Here is a 15,825-nt window from a genome sequence, read left to right on the forward strand (position 1 = left end):
GATGCTCACCGGGGCATCGCCCGCAGCATCCCTGTCTCCCCGGCCGCCGAGGCGCGAGGCCTTTCCCCTTCTCCTGCTGCCGTAACCCCAAATCCCGCTGCGTGCTGAGGAGCGGCCGAAGGAGGGAAAGGGGGATAATTATAAATAACCGCTGGCGTGGCGCGGGGAGGCCGGGAGCCGAGCAAGCCTGCCTCCCCAGCTCCCTGCCAGCTCTCTCCCCGGCCCTTGCGCACTGCCAGGTTGCAACCGAAGCGACGCGGAGCAAAAAGATGTCGCGATGCCTCCCTGCTCCTCCTTCGAGGGCACCCGCTTTGGGGGGCGAACCCCACCGCTTCCTCTCTTCTTCGCCCCTTTCCCAGCTTCTCCGTTCCACGGGGATGGCTGGAAAAGGGCCGGGGGGGGCCACCCCGGAGCCCACCGGCTGCCGCAGCCCGGGGAGCGCAGGTGCGGCCCCGCCGCCCGCATCCTCCGGCGGCCTCCGCCTCCCCCCCCCCCCCGCCCCTACACCCGGGGCCGCCCGGCCCCGCCGCCCGCTCCGTCTCCCCGGGGCCGGGGGGGCGGCGGAGGCGGCGGCTCCGGCCGCGGGGGCACGGTAGCGGCTTTGGAGGGGGGGGGATGGATGATGAAGGATGGGGGTGGGGGGGAGCGGGCAGGGCTTCCCCAGGGCCGGGGGCGGGCACCCACCGCCGGCTGTGCCGGTACCGGTGCGTCTCCGCCTCCCGTAACCCCCTCGGTGCCGGCTGCGGGGAAGCCAGAGGCCGGTTCCCGGGGAGTTGGGGGGCTGGGGTTGCCCCCACTCGTGGCCTTCCCTCGGACACGGCGCTCGCTCCATCCTCATCCTCAACCCCTCCTCTGGCAGCTCGCAGGCCCCGCAGCTGCACCCCATGGGGACCCCCTTGAATCACCTGCCTGCGGCCTCGCAGGGGGCCAATGCCAGGGGATGAACCCCCACACACCCTGCCAGCCTGCTCTTTGCCCAGCTCTCTCTGGGGGTGGGGGGGGGGGGGCGGCGGTGTGTCACAGCCACCCTACAACAGCCCCCCAGGGGAGCTGAGAAACCCAAACTTCTCCCCTACGCACCCCCCCCTTCACCTACGCCACCCAAATCACCCCCCAAACTGACCGATACCCCACCAAAACCTGCTCAGAATATTCCCCCTCCTCTTCCCCCTGTTTCAGCTGCCACCTGCTTACCTCTCAAACCCCTGGATCTGGAAAATCTGCAGTTCAGAGCTGATGGAGATGCTGGACCTCGCTGCGAGGAGCCCTCCCCGACACCCTGGGGAACCAGGCTGGACCCCACCACGCTCCCGCACGTCCTTGTCCCGGCAGCTCTAATGAGAAGCCACGGCGGCCACTCCACCAGGGGAAATAATTGCTTCTGTGCAGTAATTAATATCAAAATGAGAGCGGCAAAGCCACAGCTCCCCGGAGGTTTTGGGCGTGCTCAGAGTTATTCCCGTCCTGCTGCTGGCCTTGGCCAGCACGGGACAGGGACACAAGCCCGGGCTACTGGCCCTGGGACATGTCCTGACACAGGGAGCCCAGGGCAAGCCAATCCCAGGTTGGCCATGGGCACGGCACCTTGACTGGGAAGGTTAACTGGTCCAAAGACCATCAAAACTGGTGCGTGAGGCAGGATGGGTGTAGCCTTGTCTCAGGGGAGGGTTTGTTACAGGGTGTACAAACCCAGAGAGGCAGCACAGAGCAGATCGTGGCTGCTGGGCACGAGGCCAGAGCAGAAATCCTCGTGTCCTCCCCGCCTGCCAGCTCCACCGAGCGCAGGGAGGCAGGAAGAGCACAGGCAGGGAGGGCAGCGCCTCTGGGCACATCGAGGGAGGCTTTCTGTTCCTAGAGATCTTCAGAGGCAGCTCCTGGCTGCGTTTCTGGATGCAGAAGGGGAAGTCGCTTCGTTTGGGATCTGGATCCCGGCGCCTTCGTTTCAGGACAGACACTTCAGCAGCCAGACTTGCTCTTCGCACAAGGCAGGACGACACATGGGACTCACAGGCCAGAGACAGGGCCTGGATGGTGCTGAGGGATCTGGAGCTTGGGGTCCTGATGGAGACGGGACAGAGGAAGCAAAATACCGGAGCTGATGGTGCAGAGGTGTGTGCGCACGGAGCAAGGACGCAGCTACAGCTCTGGGACCCCTGAGCAGATCCAGGCTCCTCACATTTGGGGTATCCCACACCACATGCCCCCTGGACTGTTCCCTTGATCCCTTCCCCAGCTCCCACTCCTGCAGAGTTTGATTCACAACCTCCATCATCACCCTTGAGGGCAGCTCTTCACCACCAACCTCGGCCAGAGCCAGCTGGGGAGGAGAGAAATGAGTCAAAGGGCAATTAAACATTAACAGCAGGCGGTCACCGCGGGTGGACAGCTCACAGGGCTTCCTTTGTTCCAAAGGGGGGTTTAATTTATAAAAATAACACAACTTAGAAGGTCACCGGCACCGCTAGACGTGACATGCGTGTGTAATCATCCCCCAACATCTGGTCAGCTCTGTAAACAGACAGGAAAAACCCCAAAACCAGCGGCCAGAGTCACCTGAGGAGCAAACAGGAGGGACCGTGCGTGACACAAGAGACCCAGAGAGCCCCCAAGCAACCTTTAAGCCGCTCCAGGCACAGAGATCTCACCCTCAAAGTGAAGTGCACCATTCAGCCACAGGATTATTTACCCTCCTCAATGGAAAATAAAAAAAAAAAAAATACAGAGAAATAGTTTTGAAGCCAGAATTAAGTGGTTTCCTCCACTAGACAAGTGGGGAGGTTTCCAGTGAACTCCATAGTGTTAGAATGTTTGGAACAAGACGCCGTCAGTGCAACTTGCCACAGCTCCAATGCCTGACCTGCTGATCTCCCCCAGCCCAGCTTTTTATACATCTGGGAGAGAAAAAATGGAGCTATTTTAGACATTAACCTCTTCTAGCAACATCTCCCCTTGGTTATTTCTACATCAGAGGAGCAAAAAGTGCTTCCCAGCAGGACAGCTTATTTCTTCTTCCCAGCAACCCAGCACCAGAAACCAGAGCAAGAGCAAAATGATACTGGCTTTAAAGTCCCTTTTGCTGCCAAAAAGAGAGGGGGGTGGAATCTACTGTTGATTTATTATATATTTTGAAGGGGAAACACAGAAAAGCTGCCTTGAAGTGGAAAAAAAAAAAAAAAAAGATATTGCACTGACCATAGGAGAAAACACTTTTGAAGAGGATACCTGTGGGGTGGGGTAAGGACACGTAAGCACACACTCAGGGGCTTTCGTTCCGTAGCTGAGTGTCCTCACCTTCCCTGCCAAGCTCATACAGCAGCAAGGAAACAAAACTGGGTCCTGCCAAAACCATGGGAGCCCAAGGAATCTCCCATTCGGTCTCCCCAAAGAGCCTGGCAGCCATCACGGCTCTGACCTCCCTCAGGATCACAACGGCCAGATCTTAACCTCTGCAAGCACCTGTTGGGGTGACCAGCAACGCTCCCCTCTAAATCAACGGGACTACTGCAAGAAAACAGCAGCTGTGACTAGGAGGGAGCAACCCACACCCACCTGCTGATCCATGCTGCTGTGAGAAAAGAGGGCTGGGGGAGAACATGTCCCCCCCGTGCTGCTCACTTCACCCGAGCAGGTGGTCACAGGCACCCACGGAGCTCTGCAGTGTGGGTGAAGCTCGGGAGATGAGGCTGGCTGAAGGGAGGAAGGGCAGAGCTGACAGGCAGCCATCTTGCGGGTTGAATTGCCTCCTCCTTGGGTCAGCACCCTTCTCCTGCCTGTCAATAGCCAGGGCCACCCACACCTGAGGACAGTCCCCCATGGGTGACAATGGCACCCACCCCAGAGGTCGGTGGGGGCTATGACTATTATAATTGTCACGAAAAACATTCCCTCTGCAGAGTTGACTAAGGTTAAGAAATACATAGGAGTCTAGAAAGAAAGTTTTAAAGCTTCTTCCCTCCTCTCCTTTTCCTTGCTTCACTGAAGCAACCTGATACAAGTGCCTTCTATTTTTTGGTATTTCAGTTCACCTTAGAGAATTAAAGGAAATAAAGTAAACCTTGGTTTTAATAGACCTCTCCTTAATTCTACCACATAACGTAGACTAATAGTACTTTTAAAGGCGGGGAGAGAGGGAGATGTGCAGCCTGAGTTGAGTTGAGCTCAGGGAGATGGAAGGAGGTGGTGGTAGGAGACTCCATGCTGTGACGAGGAGGTGGGTGCCTGGGGGAGAGCCCCAGTCCTGCCAAAGGGACTGTTGGCACCGTGACAGCATGGGGAGGAAGGGGAAAAGGGCTCTTGGAACCAGTTTCTCCCTGCAGTACCAGAGGTTTCCTCAAGCAACTCTCCTTTTCCTCCCTGACCCCCATCACCAGGTGTCAGCTGGAAGGAGCCAGCTTTGAGCAGGGAGCTGAACTGCCCCAGCACTGGGCTTTCAGCACACGCAGCCTTGCAGGGGCTGCTCCAGGAGAACCCAGACAGACTGACAAATCCGTTGTCCATGCCAGGCATCCTCCACCCACAACACCAATGCTTTCAGGCGCAGTAGCTTTGGGGTCTGATCTCACTCTGCCCTCGCTGCATCCACACATTAGAGCCACACATCTGAACCCCTCCACGGCTGGTAACCCCCGGGACGTGTAACACAGCCGGGAAGACCTCACTGCTATCAGACAACCTCACTGCTATCAGCACTTAACACCAACCACGACCTGCGGCCACGGAGCAGGGAGGGCTCTGGGGTCCCTCTCCCCTCCTCAGCTCTCTGCCCCCTTTGCAGCACATTGCAAGCGCGCCACGGTTGGATGCAGTCCTGCTCCCACGGCCAGTGCCATGCCAGCGGTAAGCATGAGGAGGAGAGGGGTGCCCCACAGCTGCCCGGGAGCTAGTTGGGAAAAGAGGGGAAGGTTTCCAGCTCTTGAGTGGCTCTGTTCCCTACTTGATGTTTTTGAGAAGCGCGGTCCGGGCGTTCACCACTGCTTTGAAGGCGTCTTCGCTGCCAGGAGCCACGCATTTATCAGGGTGGAGCAGCACGGCCAGCTTCCGATAGGCTTTGTTCACTTCGTCCCTAGGAGAGAGGAGGAGAGTGAGAGGACCCATGCAACACACAGCCCGGCTCAGCCTTGCCCGGGCTGGCAGAGCACAGCAGGGCCAGGAGCTCCCCCTGTGCTCAACACCCCTGCGTAGACACTTTTGAACCCTTCCCTCGCTGGCTCTAAGGACCTCCAGGCTTTGGAGGTGATGCTGTGGAGAAAGAGCTGCAGAAAAGCACCCAGGGCACTTCTTAGTGTGGCACAGCAGAGGAGGGGGAGAACCCCTCTCCTGGGGCAGATACACCCCCTCCACCACGGGACTGTGCCAGCAGGAACACTCCCATCGTGTCAGACACGTGCCTGCGACACGTGCCTTGGTGTGCTGAGTCTCTGGCACCACGAGAGCAGAAAGCTGGGAGACAGCGTGGGGGCACAGGCACCCTGACTCAGCTTCGCATCAAACCGCCTACGCACTCCGGGCGAAGGCACTGGCACGTCACTTCAGCCCTTTAAACCTTGGGTGTCTGGTCCAAGGCAGACATCTCGGCTCCAGCTGCAGGCCGAGGAGAAAGGAGGGCACCTCCTGAGGAAGCCAAGTCCATCCGTGCTGGTGATCACAGCACAAACTGCCCCGCAGAGCTGCTGATCCCTCCCCATGGGTGAGAAGGGGCTGGAGGAGGGGATCAGGCTCAACACCGACATTTCAGAGAGCCAACGGGAGGGTGTACAAGTCCTAAATGATTTATGTTACCCAAAAATCTACTCTCCAGCCCCTCCGCAAGGAGTACAAAAGTTAGTCCTCATGTTTCAGAGAGAAGAAAGCAAGGCATAGCTCTGGGTGCTTGTTTTAGCTTTATAGAGATTCAATATCCAACCTCTTACACAGGCAACGACCGATTTCACCTGGCTAGAGCTCCTCCAAGGGAGACAAGAGAAAGCTTGTCTTGTAGGAGTACTGCTTCCAGGTGGAAGAGCTGTAACATCAATCCCTTTTTGATAACGTGGGCAGCAGCCTTACACCAGCCTGAAAGCTTCTCCAGACTTGGAGAGCAAGGAACGTAAAGCTGGAGCTGCTCCAAACACGTCTGGCAAGTGAGTGACCAAAGACAGCTCAGCCCAGAGGCAGGATGCAACCCTGGGCAGCTGGCAGGGCTGAAGTTCTCACGTTCATCATTCCCCTCTGGCCTCCAGCTTGGCTTGTCTGTTAAAAGGGGAAATTTGGTGCTCAGGACCGAGAGTTTATTTTGTGTTGTCTCAATTTTGTGGCTAGATACTTGTACCCAGCTGCTATATAAACCAAGCTGAGCTTATCAGCCGGCAGGTCACTAAAAGATCACAGATGCAACCAGCCTGCCAGGTCAGAAAGATCAGAGTCCGGAAGGCAAATGCCCAAGTCTCCCTCACCTTGTGGCTCCGGGTTTGACCCCCAGCATGTCCCAACTGTCCTTGCTGTTGCGGATCCTGCGAATGGCATCGGCCTGCTCTTTGGTGAAGCCGACCCCCACACTGGAAGGAGGGCGTTTCCCACCGTTGTCACACAGGTCGATGATGGCGGAGTAAAAAGTCTGCAGACACAGGGAGGAGTTAGCGGGAAGGAACGGTCCCCCCAAAAGTGGTGGCAGTGCACAGGAGACCCCACTGGCCTCGCTGGCTGCGGGCTCATCCTCCCAAGCATTGGGGAGCACTTGGACAACTGCTGGGTGTTCATTCCCCACTGCCTGGGACGTGGGGGGCTGCGATACCCCCGGTGAGGGGGGATCCAGTTCCTGCAAGGACCGCGGGACAGACTGAGAAGGAGGCCAGGCCCCATGTTTATCTCAAACCCACTTCAGTTCCGTGCTGGACCTGAAAAGATGACATGGGCATCTCTGCATCCTGTTCCCAGTGCAGCAAGAGGGATCATCAGCTTGAGCAACGCAATGCCAGGGCCAGCTCAGGACTGGGAGGACCAATACTGCTCCTGAGCTAAACAGCTACAGCTTTCTCAGGGCAACATTTCACTAGGAAGACACCTCTGGGGCAGAGGGCCAACAGGTTTTGTGGGATCCAGGCAGTTCAGGGGACACTCTGCCATCAAATCCTGGCTCAGCGTGGTGTCTCTGCCCTCAGCACCTTCACTACACCTCACCTGAAACATCTCATTGATTCCTTCTCCTGTTTGTGCCGATGTCTCAAAGTAAAGAAAGCCCCGGCTCTCTGCCCAGAGTCGCCCCTCGCTTTCATCCACGCTGCGGTGCTTGGTGCAGTCGATCTAGACCGGGAGAAAAGGCAGAGGTCAGAGACCAGGCAGGGTCTGCAGCGGCAGCTGGAAGAACACAGCTCCAAGGCTGATCATCAAACAGCAGGTAAGGGACAGGTCTGGTTGGAGAGGCTGTTTGCTTATCCTGAAGGGATGGAGGCAGCGTGGAAAGAAAGCACAGAAAATTCAAGTGATAAGGCCTTTGAGAGTTTATCTAGTCCAGAGACAACGTCACCTCTACTTGATCCCTTCCTGACAGACGCGTGGCCACCACATTCCCAAAACCCTGTTGAATTGTGGTCTCCTTACACACACGTCTGGTTCTTAGAAAGTCTTACCTACAACTTAATAATATTTCCCTTGCTGCAGCTGGAGCTCAACAGCTTGGGCTCAAGCTGGGAACACAACGAGCGCTGAGGGCCGGAGATCAGGACCACACCACAGCCTGGCTGCCCACCTTGTTTGCGCAGACAACGAAGACAATGTTCTCCATGTTCCCATGGGGGCCCAGCTCCTGCTTCATCTCAGCCAGCCACGCGTCTAGCGCGTCGAAAGACTCCTTTTGTCCGACGTCATAGACCAGGATGACTCCCTGCGTGTCCTTGTAAAACTCGTTCCTCACCTGTGGGGACAAAGGCAGGGCACTGGCATCAGCAACAGCCAGGCTGAGAGCACACAGCCGGGCAGATTTGGGGAGATCACCATTTAGATTCTGTAATAAAAATCTTATCTCCCCACAGATCACAAAAAAAGGACAGAACCCAAATAATACCCTCACTGTGCTGCTAGAGGAGAGCGACCAGCCCAGAAAATACCTTCACACAGAAAAGTCAATAGGTCGAGGGAGGTGATTCTGCCCCTCTACTCTGCCCTCGTGAGACCCTAGCTGGAATATTGTGTCCAGCTCTGGATCCCCCGATACAAGAAGGATATGGAACTGTTAGAACGAGTCCAGAGGAGGACTACCAAGATGATCAGAGGGCTGGAACACCTCTGCTTTGAGGACAGGCTGAGAGAGTTGGGCTTGTTCAGCCTGGAAAAGAGAAGGTTCCGGGGAGACCTTATAGGAGCCTTCCAGTACCTGAAGGGCGCCTACAAGAAGGCTGGGGAGGGACTTTTTACAAGGGACTGTAATGACAGGACGAGGGGTAATGGGTGGAAGCTGAGGGAGGGGAGGTTTAGATTAAATATAAGGAAGAAGTTTGTTACTGTGAGGGTGGTGGGGCCCTGGAACAGGTTGCCCAGGGAGGTTGTGGATGCTCCATCCCTGGAAGTGTTCAGAGCCAGGTTGGATGGAGCCTTGAGCAACCTGATGTAGTGGGAGGTGTCCCTGCCATAGCAGGGGGGTTGGAACCAGACAATCTTTGAGGTGTCTTCCAACCCCAACCATTCTATGATTCTATGAAAAGCACAGATGCACAATGGCAGACGAGGTGTCAGACCAACTCCTGGGGAGACTGGAAGGTCTGGGAGTTGACCGAGACACCCGCATGCCTCCCTGTGAGTGAGGCAACGGGGAGAGAGAGGACCCATGGCCACCACGGGACAGACTGCACGTCTAAGCCCAGCTACTGGAGGGATCTGCAGGACGTCTGTCTGTCTGCACAAGTGGGTGTGTGTAAGGGGGTCTGTACCAGCAGCTGGAGTGGGGCTGCAGCCCCCGGGGCTCGTATGCCCGGTGCCAGCAACTGGGGAGAGCGAGGAACCCCAGAACAGCTGCTGGATGAGGGTCTAAGGTCAGCTACAGGACAGCCATTGGAATAAAACAGACTATTTCAGTCAGAAGGGACCTACAAGGACCATCCAGTCCAACTGCCTGACCACTTCAGGGCTGACCAAAAGTTAAACCATGTTATTAAGGGCATTATCCAAATGGCTCTTAAGCACTGACAGGCTTGGGGCATCAACCACCTCTCCAGAAAACCTGTTCCAGGGTTTGACCACCCTCTTGGTAAAGAAACGCTTCCTCATGGCCAGTCTGAACCTCCCCTGGTACAGCTTTGAACCATTCCCATGCGTCCTGTCACTGGATCCCAAGGAGAAGAGCTCAGCATCTCCCTCTCCACCTCCCCTCCTCAGAAAGCTGCAGAGAGCAACGAGGTCGCCCCTCAGCCTCCTTTTCTCCAGACTAGACCAAGCCAGGGTCCTCAGCCACTCCTCACAGGACACTCCATCCAGCCCTGTCACCGGCTTGGTTGCCCTTCTCTGGACACATTCAAGAACCTTCCCATCCTTCTTAAATGGTGGGGCCCAGCACCACACACAGTACTCGAGGTGAGGCCACACCAACGCTGAATGCAGCGGGACAATCCCCTCTCTTGGCCACTGGCCGTGCTGGGTTTGATGCCCCCTGGGATGTGGTTTGCCCTCTTGGCTGCCAGGACATGCTGCTGGCTCCTACCGAGCTGCTGCCAACCAGCACCCCCAGATCCCTTTCTGCAGGGCTGGTCTCCAGCCACTCCTCTCCCAGTTTAGACTTGTGCCTGGTGGGGCTTTATTGGTTTTATTTTTCCTCATTTACTTATATTTTAGCATAAAACTAATTATACGTCAGAGACATACTACACATTCACATTAAATGCTGAAAATACAAAACCAAAGCAGCAAAGCATCATCGGTTTTCTGTCTTGTCGCTCTTCAATAAGTATTTGCCACATATTTATTCACTAAACTGACAGTTTAAGCCCATTACACTTTCCAGGGACTCAGAGTCTTTCTCTTCTCCATTGTCTCATAAGGATTGGCTGTGGTATAGCCAGAAAGTCAACACACATGAGCACCTCGTGTATCTGCAAGCAATAACCGTGCTACAAAGAACTCTACTGACCACAGTCCTCTGCCCCTCAATTCCTTTATGCTGTCAGCAATGTGCCCCAATCTCCCTGCTTCCTGCTGTATTCAAGGCTATTCTTAATTAATTACATTTCACTGGTTACTTGTACTGTATCAGGACTTACAAACCCAAGTCAAGACTTGTAGTTCTACACAAAAATAACATTGAAATCCTTGTTGTGCCCAAAATTTCACAGCAAGTAACAAGCAAATGCTGAGAACACAAGGGAGGAATAAGAGGCTTATGAGCAACCAGATAAATAATAGTCAATAGCCAGGGAGTCACTAGCCAGTATAAACCATTACATTGTTGTCTCACTCTCTTACCCTCACTCATTTTCACTTTTTTATGTCACCTTAGTATTTATCATGTTACAAACTGCTCTTTCCTGACATTCTATACATTTTTATTAGTCACAGAATGACGCTTTGCCAAGCATCAACAGTATATTCATAATCAAGAATTAGTATGCATTCCACTGTTAAAACAATAGGACTATACTGAATAAGCATTTAATGTTCCTTTCTTTCACTTGTGGGATCACTTTATTACTTTGTCTATAATTTAAAATAAATGTGATCAGCAGCCAGCACAATCACTCCTTTGTGCCAACTCTCCGAAATGGATGTTGCAATCTATGTGTTCAAATCCTAAAGTTTTATCCTGCAAGCTCCTTTTTGTAAATAGTACTGTTTATTATTTGTATAGTAAATAATTTTAAAATAGAATGGAGTATTTCAGTTGGAAGGGACCTACAACAATCCCCTAGTCCAACTGCAAGTATTTTTACAGCACTTTGGTCATGGATTACAATGCCAGTATGCTATAAATGCCCAAGGTAAGATCCAAACATCTCCCAATCTGAGTAAATTTCCCAATCTGAGTTAAAAAAAAAAAAAAAAAAAATCAAGATGGGCAGATTCATAAGCACGAGGAGCCACTTTGAAACAGGGCTAGCAACATGAGTGGCAGCTTGTAAAAGCCAAACCTTACACTCATGGTTTATGAGGAAGTTTTTGGGTTATTTTATCAGAGTTGTTTGTGGCTTTACAAGTTTCAGTTTTAATAATTTTGTTTTCCTTCTGATCAGCCAGAAAGACCAAGGTGAGGCCACTGGTGCTGTCTGTGTCAGCGCTGGCTGTTTCTCTCTGTGTTCATCTGCACAGCCAGCCATGCATATACGTATATATGTCTTGTATAGGTGTGCCTGCGTGTGCCTACCAGGGATACGCACTCTGCCACAGCTCCGTGGTCCGAGGGCTAAACAGTAGCAAGGCAATCTCACCTCTGTCAGGCTCCTGGATTCGGCAAGCCCTAGCAGCAGGGAGTCGCTGCTGACAGAGAGGCAGCAGGGGTTTCCAGTGCTGGCCTGCATTAGATGTCCGTGGCAGGAAAGAAAGTGGTGTATTGTAGCAGAGAAAGCTCCTAAGAAATGTATTTTCAAGTTTCCCACCCTCAAACCCAATTTCAGGCAGATCTGAGGAAAGCTGATGGGTGCTGAACGCTTCCGAGCTGGGCTAGCTGAGGGCAGCCCTGCAGCGTGCTGCCTGGAGCTGCATCTGCCTTACCTCGTAGAAGAATGGGTGCCCTGCCATGTCAAAGATGTTCACCTTGATCTCTCGGTCTCTGACCTGCACCCTGAAAGAGAAGTGGGAAATGCTTGAGAGGGCTCCAGCTCAGCCCTTGCACAGGCTGTGCCCCACAGGAACACCCCTTATCTCTGCAGAGAAAGAGCTGGGTGATCAGGGACAAGAAAAACAGTAAGAAGTTCCAAAAGCTGGGGTTTAACAGCCAGAAAACTGCCCCTAGAACCGGTCAGACATGGAGGACAGCATCAGCTCTGGATATAGCATGGTAACGGGGAGCTACGCTCCCAGAGGAAGGCAGATTATTTAATTATTAAAGCAGAAATGTAGATTATACCATGGAAACTAAGCAGGGCAGTGTGGTCACTCAGGAGCAGTGGGAGGTGGGACAACCTCACTGTACCTCTTCCCTCTGCCCCTGTGGAGACCAGTGACTCCCAGAGACACCTTGCGCAGGCCCTGGCAGACCCACGCCTGACATCTGCAGCCACGTGGCTCATCCCACTCTCCTGACACTTGCGGCTCCTCACCGCAAAGCTACTTACTTTGTGACGCCGTAGTCGATACCAATAGTTGCCAGGTATTTGGGAACAAACCTCTTCTCACAGTAACGCTTTATAATGCAGCTCTGGGAGAAAGGAAAAGGGAGCCTCAGCAGGATGGCACCATACACCATAACAGTCACATTAATAGGGAATTCACCCACAGCCCCCAGCCAGCTGGATGGCTGCAGAGACATCAACTCTGCCTTAAGTCCCTAAACTAGCTAATTAACCCACAACCAAAGCGCCAATCTTTACCAGGAGCAGCTTGCTTTATGCAAAAAAGAAGAAAAAGCCACTGGGTGTCAGTTATTCCTTACCTGCTTGGAGATTAGAGCAACAAGAAACTCTGATTTATTCTCCTACAGAAAACATCCAGCCTGGAGGAGCTGTGTGTTCAAGAGCCTGGGGGCAGTCAGCTCCCCAAAAGCCACAAAGAACATTCTGGGAGCCTGAGGAGCACGTTCAGGGTCACACCATGTCCCTCCAGCCCTGGTTCTGCCCCTGACTGGCAGATACTGTTTAGGGAGAGCAGAGGAGTCAGCTGCTATTGGCTGTCTAGAGATAAATCTCGTAAGGATGTCACCAGTCACCTCTTTGCCCACTCACTCTGTCCTGTAAGATCCTTCTGGATTTTCTTGCCATCAGGGAGGCATTTGTCTACCCCACGGGAGTCCTTGTGCTATCACTGGTTTAACAGGACTACATTTATTAAGCAAACAAAAAAAAGGGGCTGCACTTCAGAACAGAACCTGGCTGGGAGAAGAAATAACATCCCGGAGAAGAGCTAGGTCACTCACACAGCAGGAGGAAGGGGGCTCTTGAGGAAACTCTAAAGCCAAACTGGGGAGGGGTGGGGTTCCCCCAGCAGTCCTCGAGGAAGGCACAAGGGCTGGAGCCCCACTTTCTGCCCTCCGGCGCTGCACTGCGGTGTCTGTGGCTGGAGCACGGTCATGCGGGCTCGCTCCGCAGGAAGCGGACACAGGAACGGGTGTCCCTCAGCAGCCGGATCACGGAGGGACCCACCCCACAGAGAGGAGGGGAACGCTCTGGGGCCTGGTGGAACCGCGGGCCGGCCCCTGCCCACCTGTGCCGAGGCGGCCCGGCATGGTGAGCCCCGCACCGGGCCTGCCCCGGGGCGGCGGGGACGCAGGAGCCCGAGCACGGAGGAGGCCGCTGACAACTGAGGCCGCAGGCGCCGCCATGACACCCGCCGCCAGCTGCGGGCGGAGGCGGGAGGCCCCGCCCCTCTCCGTAGGCCCCGCCCATTGCAACGCAGCCAATAAAACCCGGTGGCCCCGCCCCCGAAGCTGTCAATCCTCCACTCGCCCCAACCTCCCGCCTCGCACTGGACGGCGCGGCCTGCTCCTGATTGGCTCCCGCCGGCCGGCACAGCCACCAATCCGCGGCCTCTCTAGCAGCGCGGCCACCCGCACTCGGCTTCCCATTGGATAGCCGCCCTGCCCGCCACTGCCCGCCCGCCAATCGTAGCGCCTCACCTTGCCCACCTCCGCGTTGCCCATGGAGATGACTTTAATCCTCAGCGATTTGCGCGTCTCCTTCCGCTTCGGCGGATTCGCCTCCATGGCGGGCGGGGGCGGCGCGGGCCGCGCCGGGCCCGGCTGAGGCGGCGGAAGGAGGGCGGGAAGGAGGGAAGAGAGAGAGCGGCGGGCCCGGGGCCGCCTCACCGCCCTGCGCCCCCGCTCGCGCGAGATTCCGCCCCTGGCCCGAAAGTTGTCGCGAGATTTGACGGGCACGTCGGCGCGCGCCGCTCCGGGCAGCGGCCGTTACCGTCCTGTGGGGGGCGGCAGTGAGGCGGCGCGAGGAGGGGACAGGCCGGGGCCCGGGTCCCCTGCCCGCCCTGCCTGCACTGCCCTGCCCCGCCCCGCCCTGCCTGCCCCGCCCTGCCTGTACTGCCTGCCCTGCCCTGCCCTGCCCGCCCTGCCCACCCTGCCCTGCCCTGGGGGTCGGCAGTGAGGTGCTGTAGTGAAAGAACAGGCCGGGGCCTGGGCCTCCTGCCCTGCCCTGCCCCGCCCTGCCTGTCCGCCTGCCCTGCCCGCCCCGGGGGTTGGCAGGGAGGTGCTACAGTGAAGGGTCAGGCCCGGGCCCTGGTCCCCTCCCTGCCCTGGGGAGCAGGGGGAGAACCATAGCCCAGTCACCTCTGCCAGGCCCTGCCCTCTGCCCCTGCCGTCAGCGGGACGTCCCCTGCCCTGTCCCCGCATCTCCAGGGGCTCGAAAGCAGCACCACAGCATCGTATTGTCCTGCACGGCTGGGGGCTCCCAGGCTGTCCCGCTGTCCTTGCAGGCTGAGCTCTGGGGACTGGAGTGCTCCAGGTAGAGTGGTTGGGGGTTACATCTCCTGTCCCCCATTTCCTGTCCCCCATAACTTGTGGCATGGCCCATGGGGAGGTGTTTTCTCCCAGCCTGGGAGCCCAAACTCCTCTTGCTTCAGCCTGTGGGATTGGGAATGGGCTGGGCTTGGGCGGGATACAGCTCACAACCTTTTGGGGGGTTTTGGATGGAAGATATTGGTTTGCTCTCAGTTAGGAGCTGGTGGGTCAGGGTGTTGAATCAGTTCTTGGGGGGTATATGGGCCCTCCGTGAGGATGGGCCCCTCATGAAACAGGTTCTTTTATTCTTGAGGGGAGGACGTTACTATTTGCTGAGATAGGTGGCCTTAGGTGACACCAGAGCTGGCAGTGGCCCTGTGGCACCCTGAGACATGGCCCATGGGGTCTGAGTAGAGGGGCCCATCCCTGTGCAGGGCCATCCATGGGGACCCTCATTGTAAATAATGTCCTTATGTGCTCCTTGTAGCCCAGCAAGATCCTGTCAAGAAGGGGAACCATTGCATCATGCCTCGAAGACAAGGTACCAGGAGGGGACACACAGTTGGGGGTTTTGAGGGCCTCTTCCCAGGGGGGGTCACAGCCACCTCTTGGCAAGGAGAGCGTGTCCAGAGAAGATCAACGGAGCTGGTGCAGGGTCTGGAGCACAGGTCTGATGGGGAGCGGCTGAGGGAACTGGGGGGGTTTAGTCTGGAGAAGAGGAGGCTGAGGGGAGACCTCATGGCCCTCTACAACTCCCTGACAGGAGGGTGCAGAGAGGGGGGATGAGTCTCTTGAGCCAAGGAACCAGCGGCAGGACAAGAGGGAATGGCCTCAAGCTGCGCCAGGGCAGGGTCAGACTGGCTCTTAGGAAGGATTTCTTTGCAGAAGGGGTTGTTGGGCGTTGGAATGGGCTGCCCAGGGCAGGGGGGGAGTCCCCATCCCTGGAGGGGTTGAAGAGTCGGGTTGACCCAGCGCTGAGGGATCTGGTGGAGTTGGGAACGGTCAGGGTGAGGTTCATGGTTGGACTGGAGGAGCTTCAAGGGCTTTTCCAACCGAGATTATTCTGGGATTCTGTGATCCTCAGGCAGGGCCCACATGGTTTGAGCATCTCTCAGCTCTCTGGGGACTTGATAGAGATGGACATGGGAGGGGGTTTCCTCGGTTGACATGCCCTGAGCTTAGGGATCCTGTGACCCCACCACCACATCCTGCTGGGATCCTGTCTCTGGCTGGTGGGAGGCCCAGTCTGGAAGTGGGGGTGGCAGAAG

General features: G+C 56.0%; 2 protein-coding genes across 3 annotated transcripts in view; one reads left to right on the top strand and one right to left on the bottom strand.

Annotated features, from left to right (window-relative positions):
* Positions 1-7: 7 nt before the first annotated feature.
* Positions 8-13,957, bottom strand: DNAJC27 (DnaJ heat shock protein family (Hsp40) member C27). Of its 2 annotated transcripts, XM_074820344.1 has the most exons (9): positions 13,727-13,957; positions 12,231-12,313; positions 11,668-11,737; positions 7,724-7,888; positions 7,156-7,278; positions 6,432-6,592; positions 4,934-5,062; positions 1,195-2,317; positions 8-97 (listed from the first exon to the last, which is right to left on the bottom strand). In XM_074820344.1, exons 1-8 carry the CDS (start codon positions 13,811-13,813, stop codon positions 2,272-2,274), a joined length of 864 nt encoding a protein of 287 aa, XP_074676445.1. In that variant the 5' UTR covers positions 13,814-13,957; the 3' UTR covers positions 8-97; positions 1,195-2,271. The 2 variants fall into 2 exon arrangements, with proteins under 2 accessions (XP_074676445.1, XP_074676446.1); XM_074820345.1 differs by lacking the exons at positions 8-97; positions 1,195-2,317 and having other exon boundaries at positions 2,401-5,062; positions 13,727-13,955.
* Positions 13,958-15,075: 1,118 nt separating this feature from the next.
* Positions 15,076-15,825, top strand: part of EFR3B (EFR3 homolog B) — a 56,905-nt gene continuing 56,155 nt past the window's right edge. The window contains exon 1 of the mRNA XM_074820348.1: positions 15,076-15,098. Coding sequence (XP_074676449.1) covers positions 15,083-15,098 — 16 coding nt within the window. The 5' untranslated portion in view covers positions 15,076-15,082. The remainder of the gene's footprint in view (positions 15,099-15,825) is intronic.

This window comes from Strix aluco, chromosome 3 (assembly GCF_031877795.1).
Source record: "Strix aluco isolate bStrAlu1 chromosome 3, bStrAlu1.hap1, whole genome shotgun sequence".
Lineage (NCBI taxonomy): Eukaryota > Metazoa > Chordata > Aves > Strigiformes > Strigidae > Strix > Strix aluco.

Coding starts and splice junctions, on each gene's coding strand:
- DNAJC27 (XM_074820344.1), bottom strand. CDS start 13,813: ATGGAGGCGAATCCGCCGAAGCGGAAGGAGACGCGCAAATCGCTGAGG. Junction 7,279..7,723: donor TCGTTGTCTGCGCAAACAAG/GTGGGCAGCCAG, acceptor CTCCCGGTCTAG/ATCGACTGCACCAAGCACCG. Junction 2,318..4,933: donor GCGCTTCTCAAAAACATCAA/GTAGGGAACAGA, acceptor TCTCCTCCCCAG/CTGGCTCTGGCCGAGGTTGG.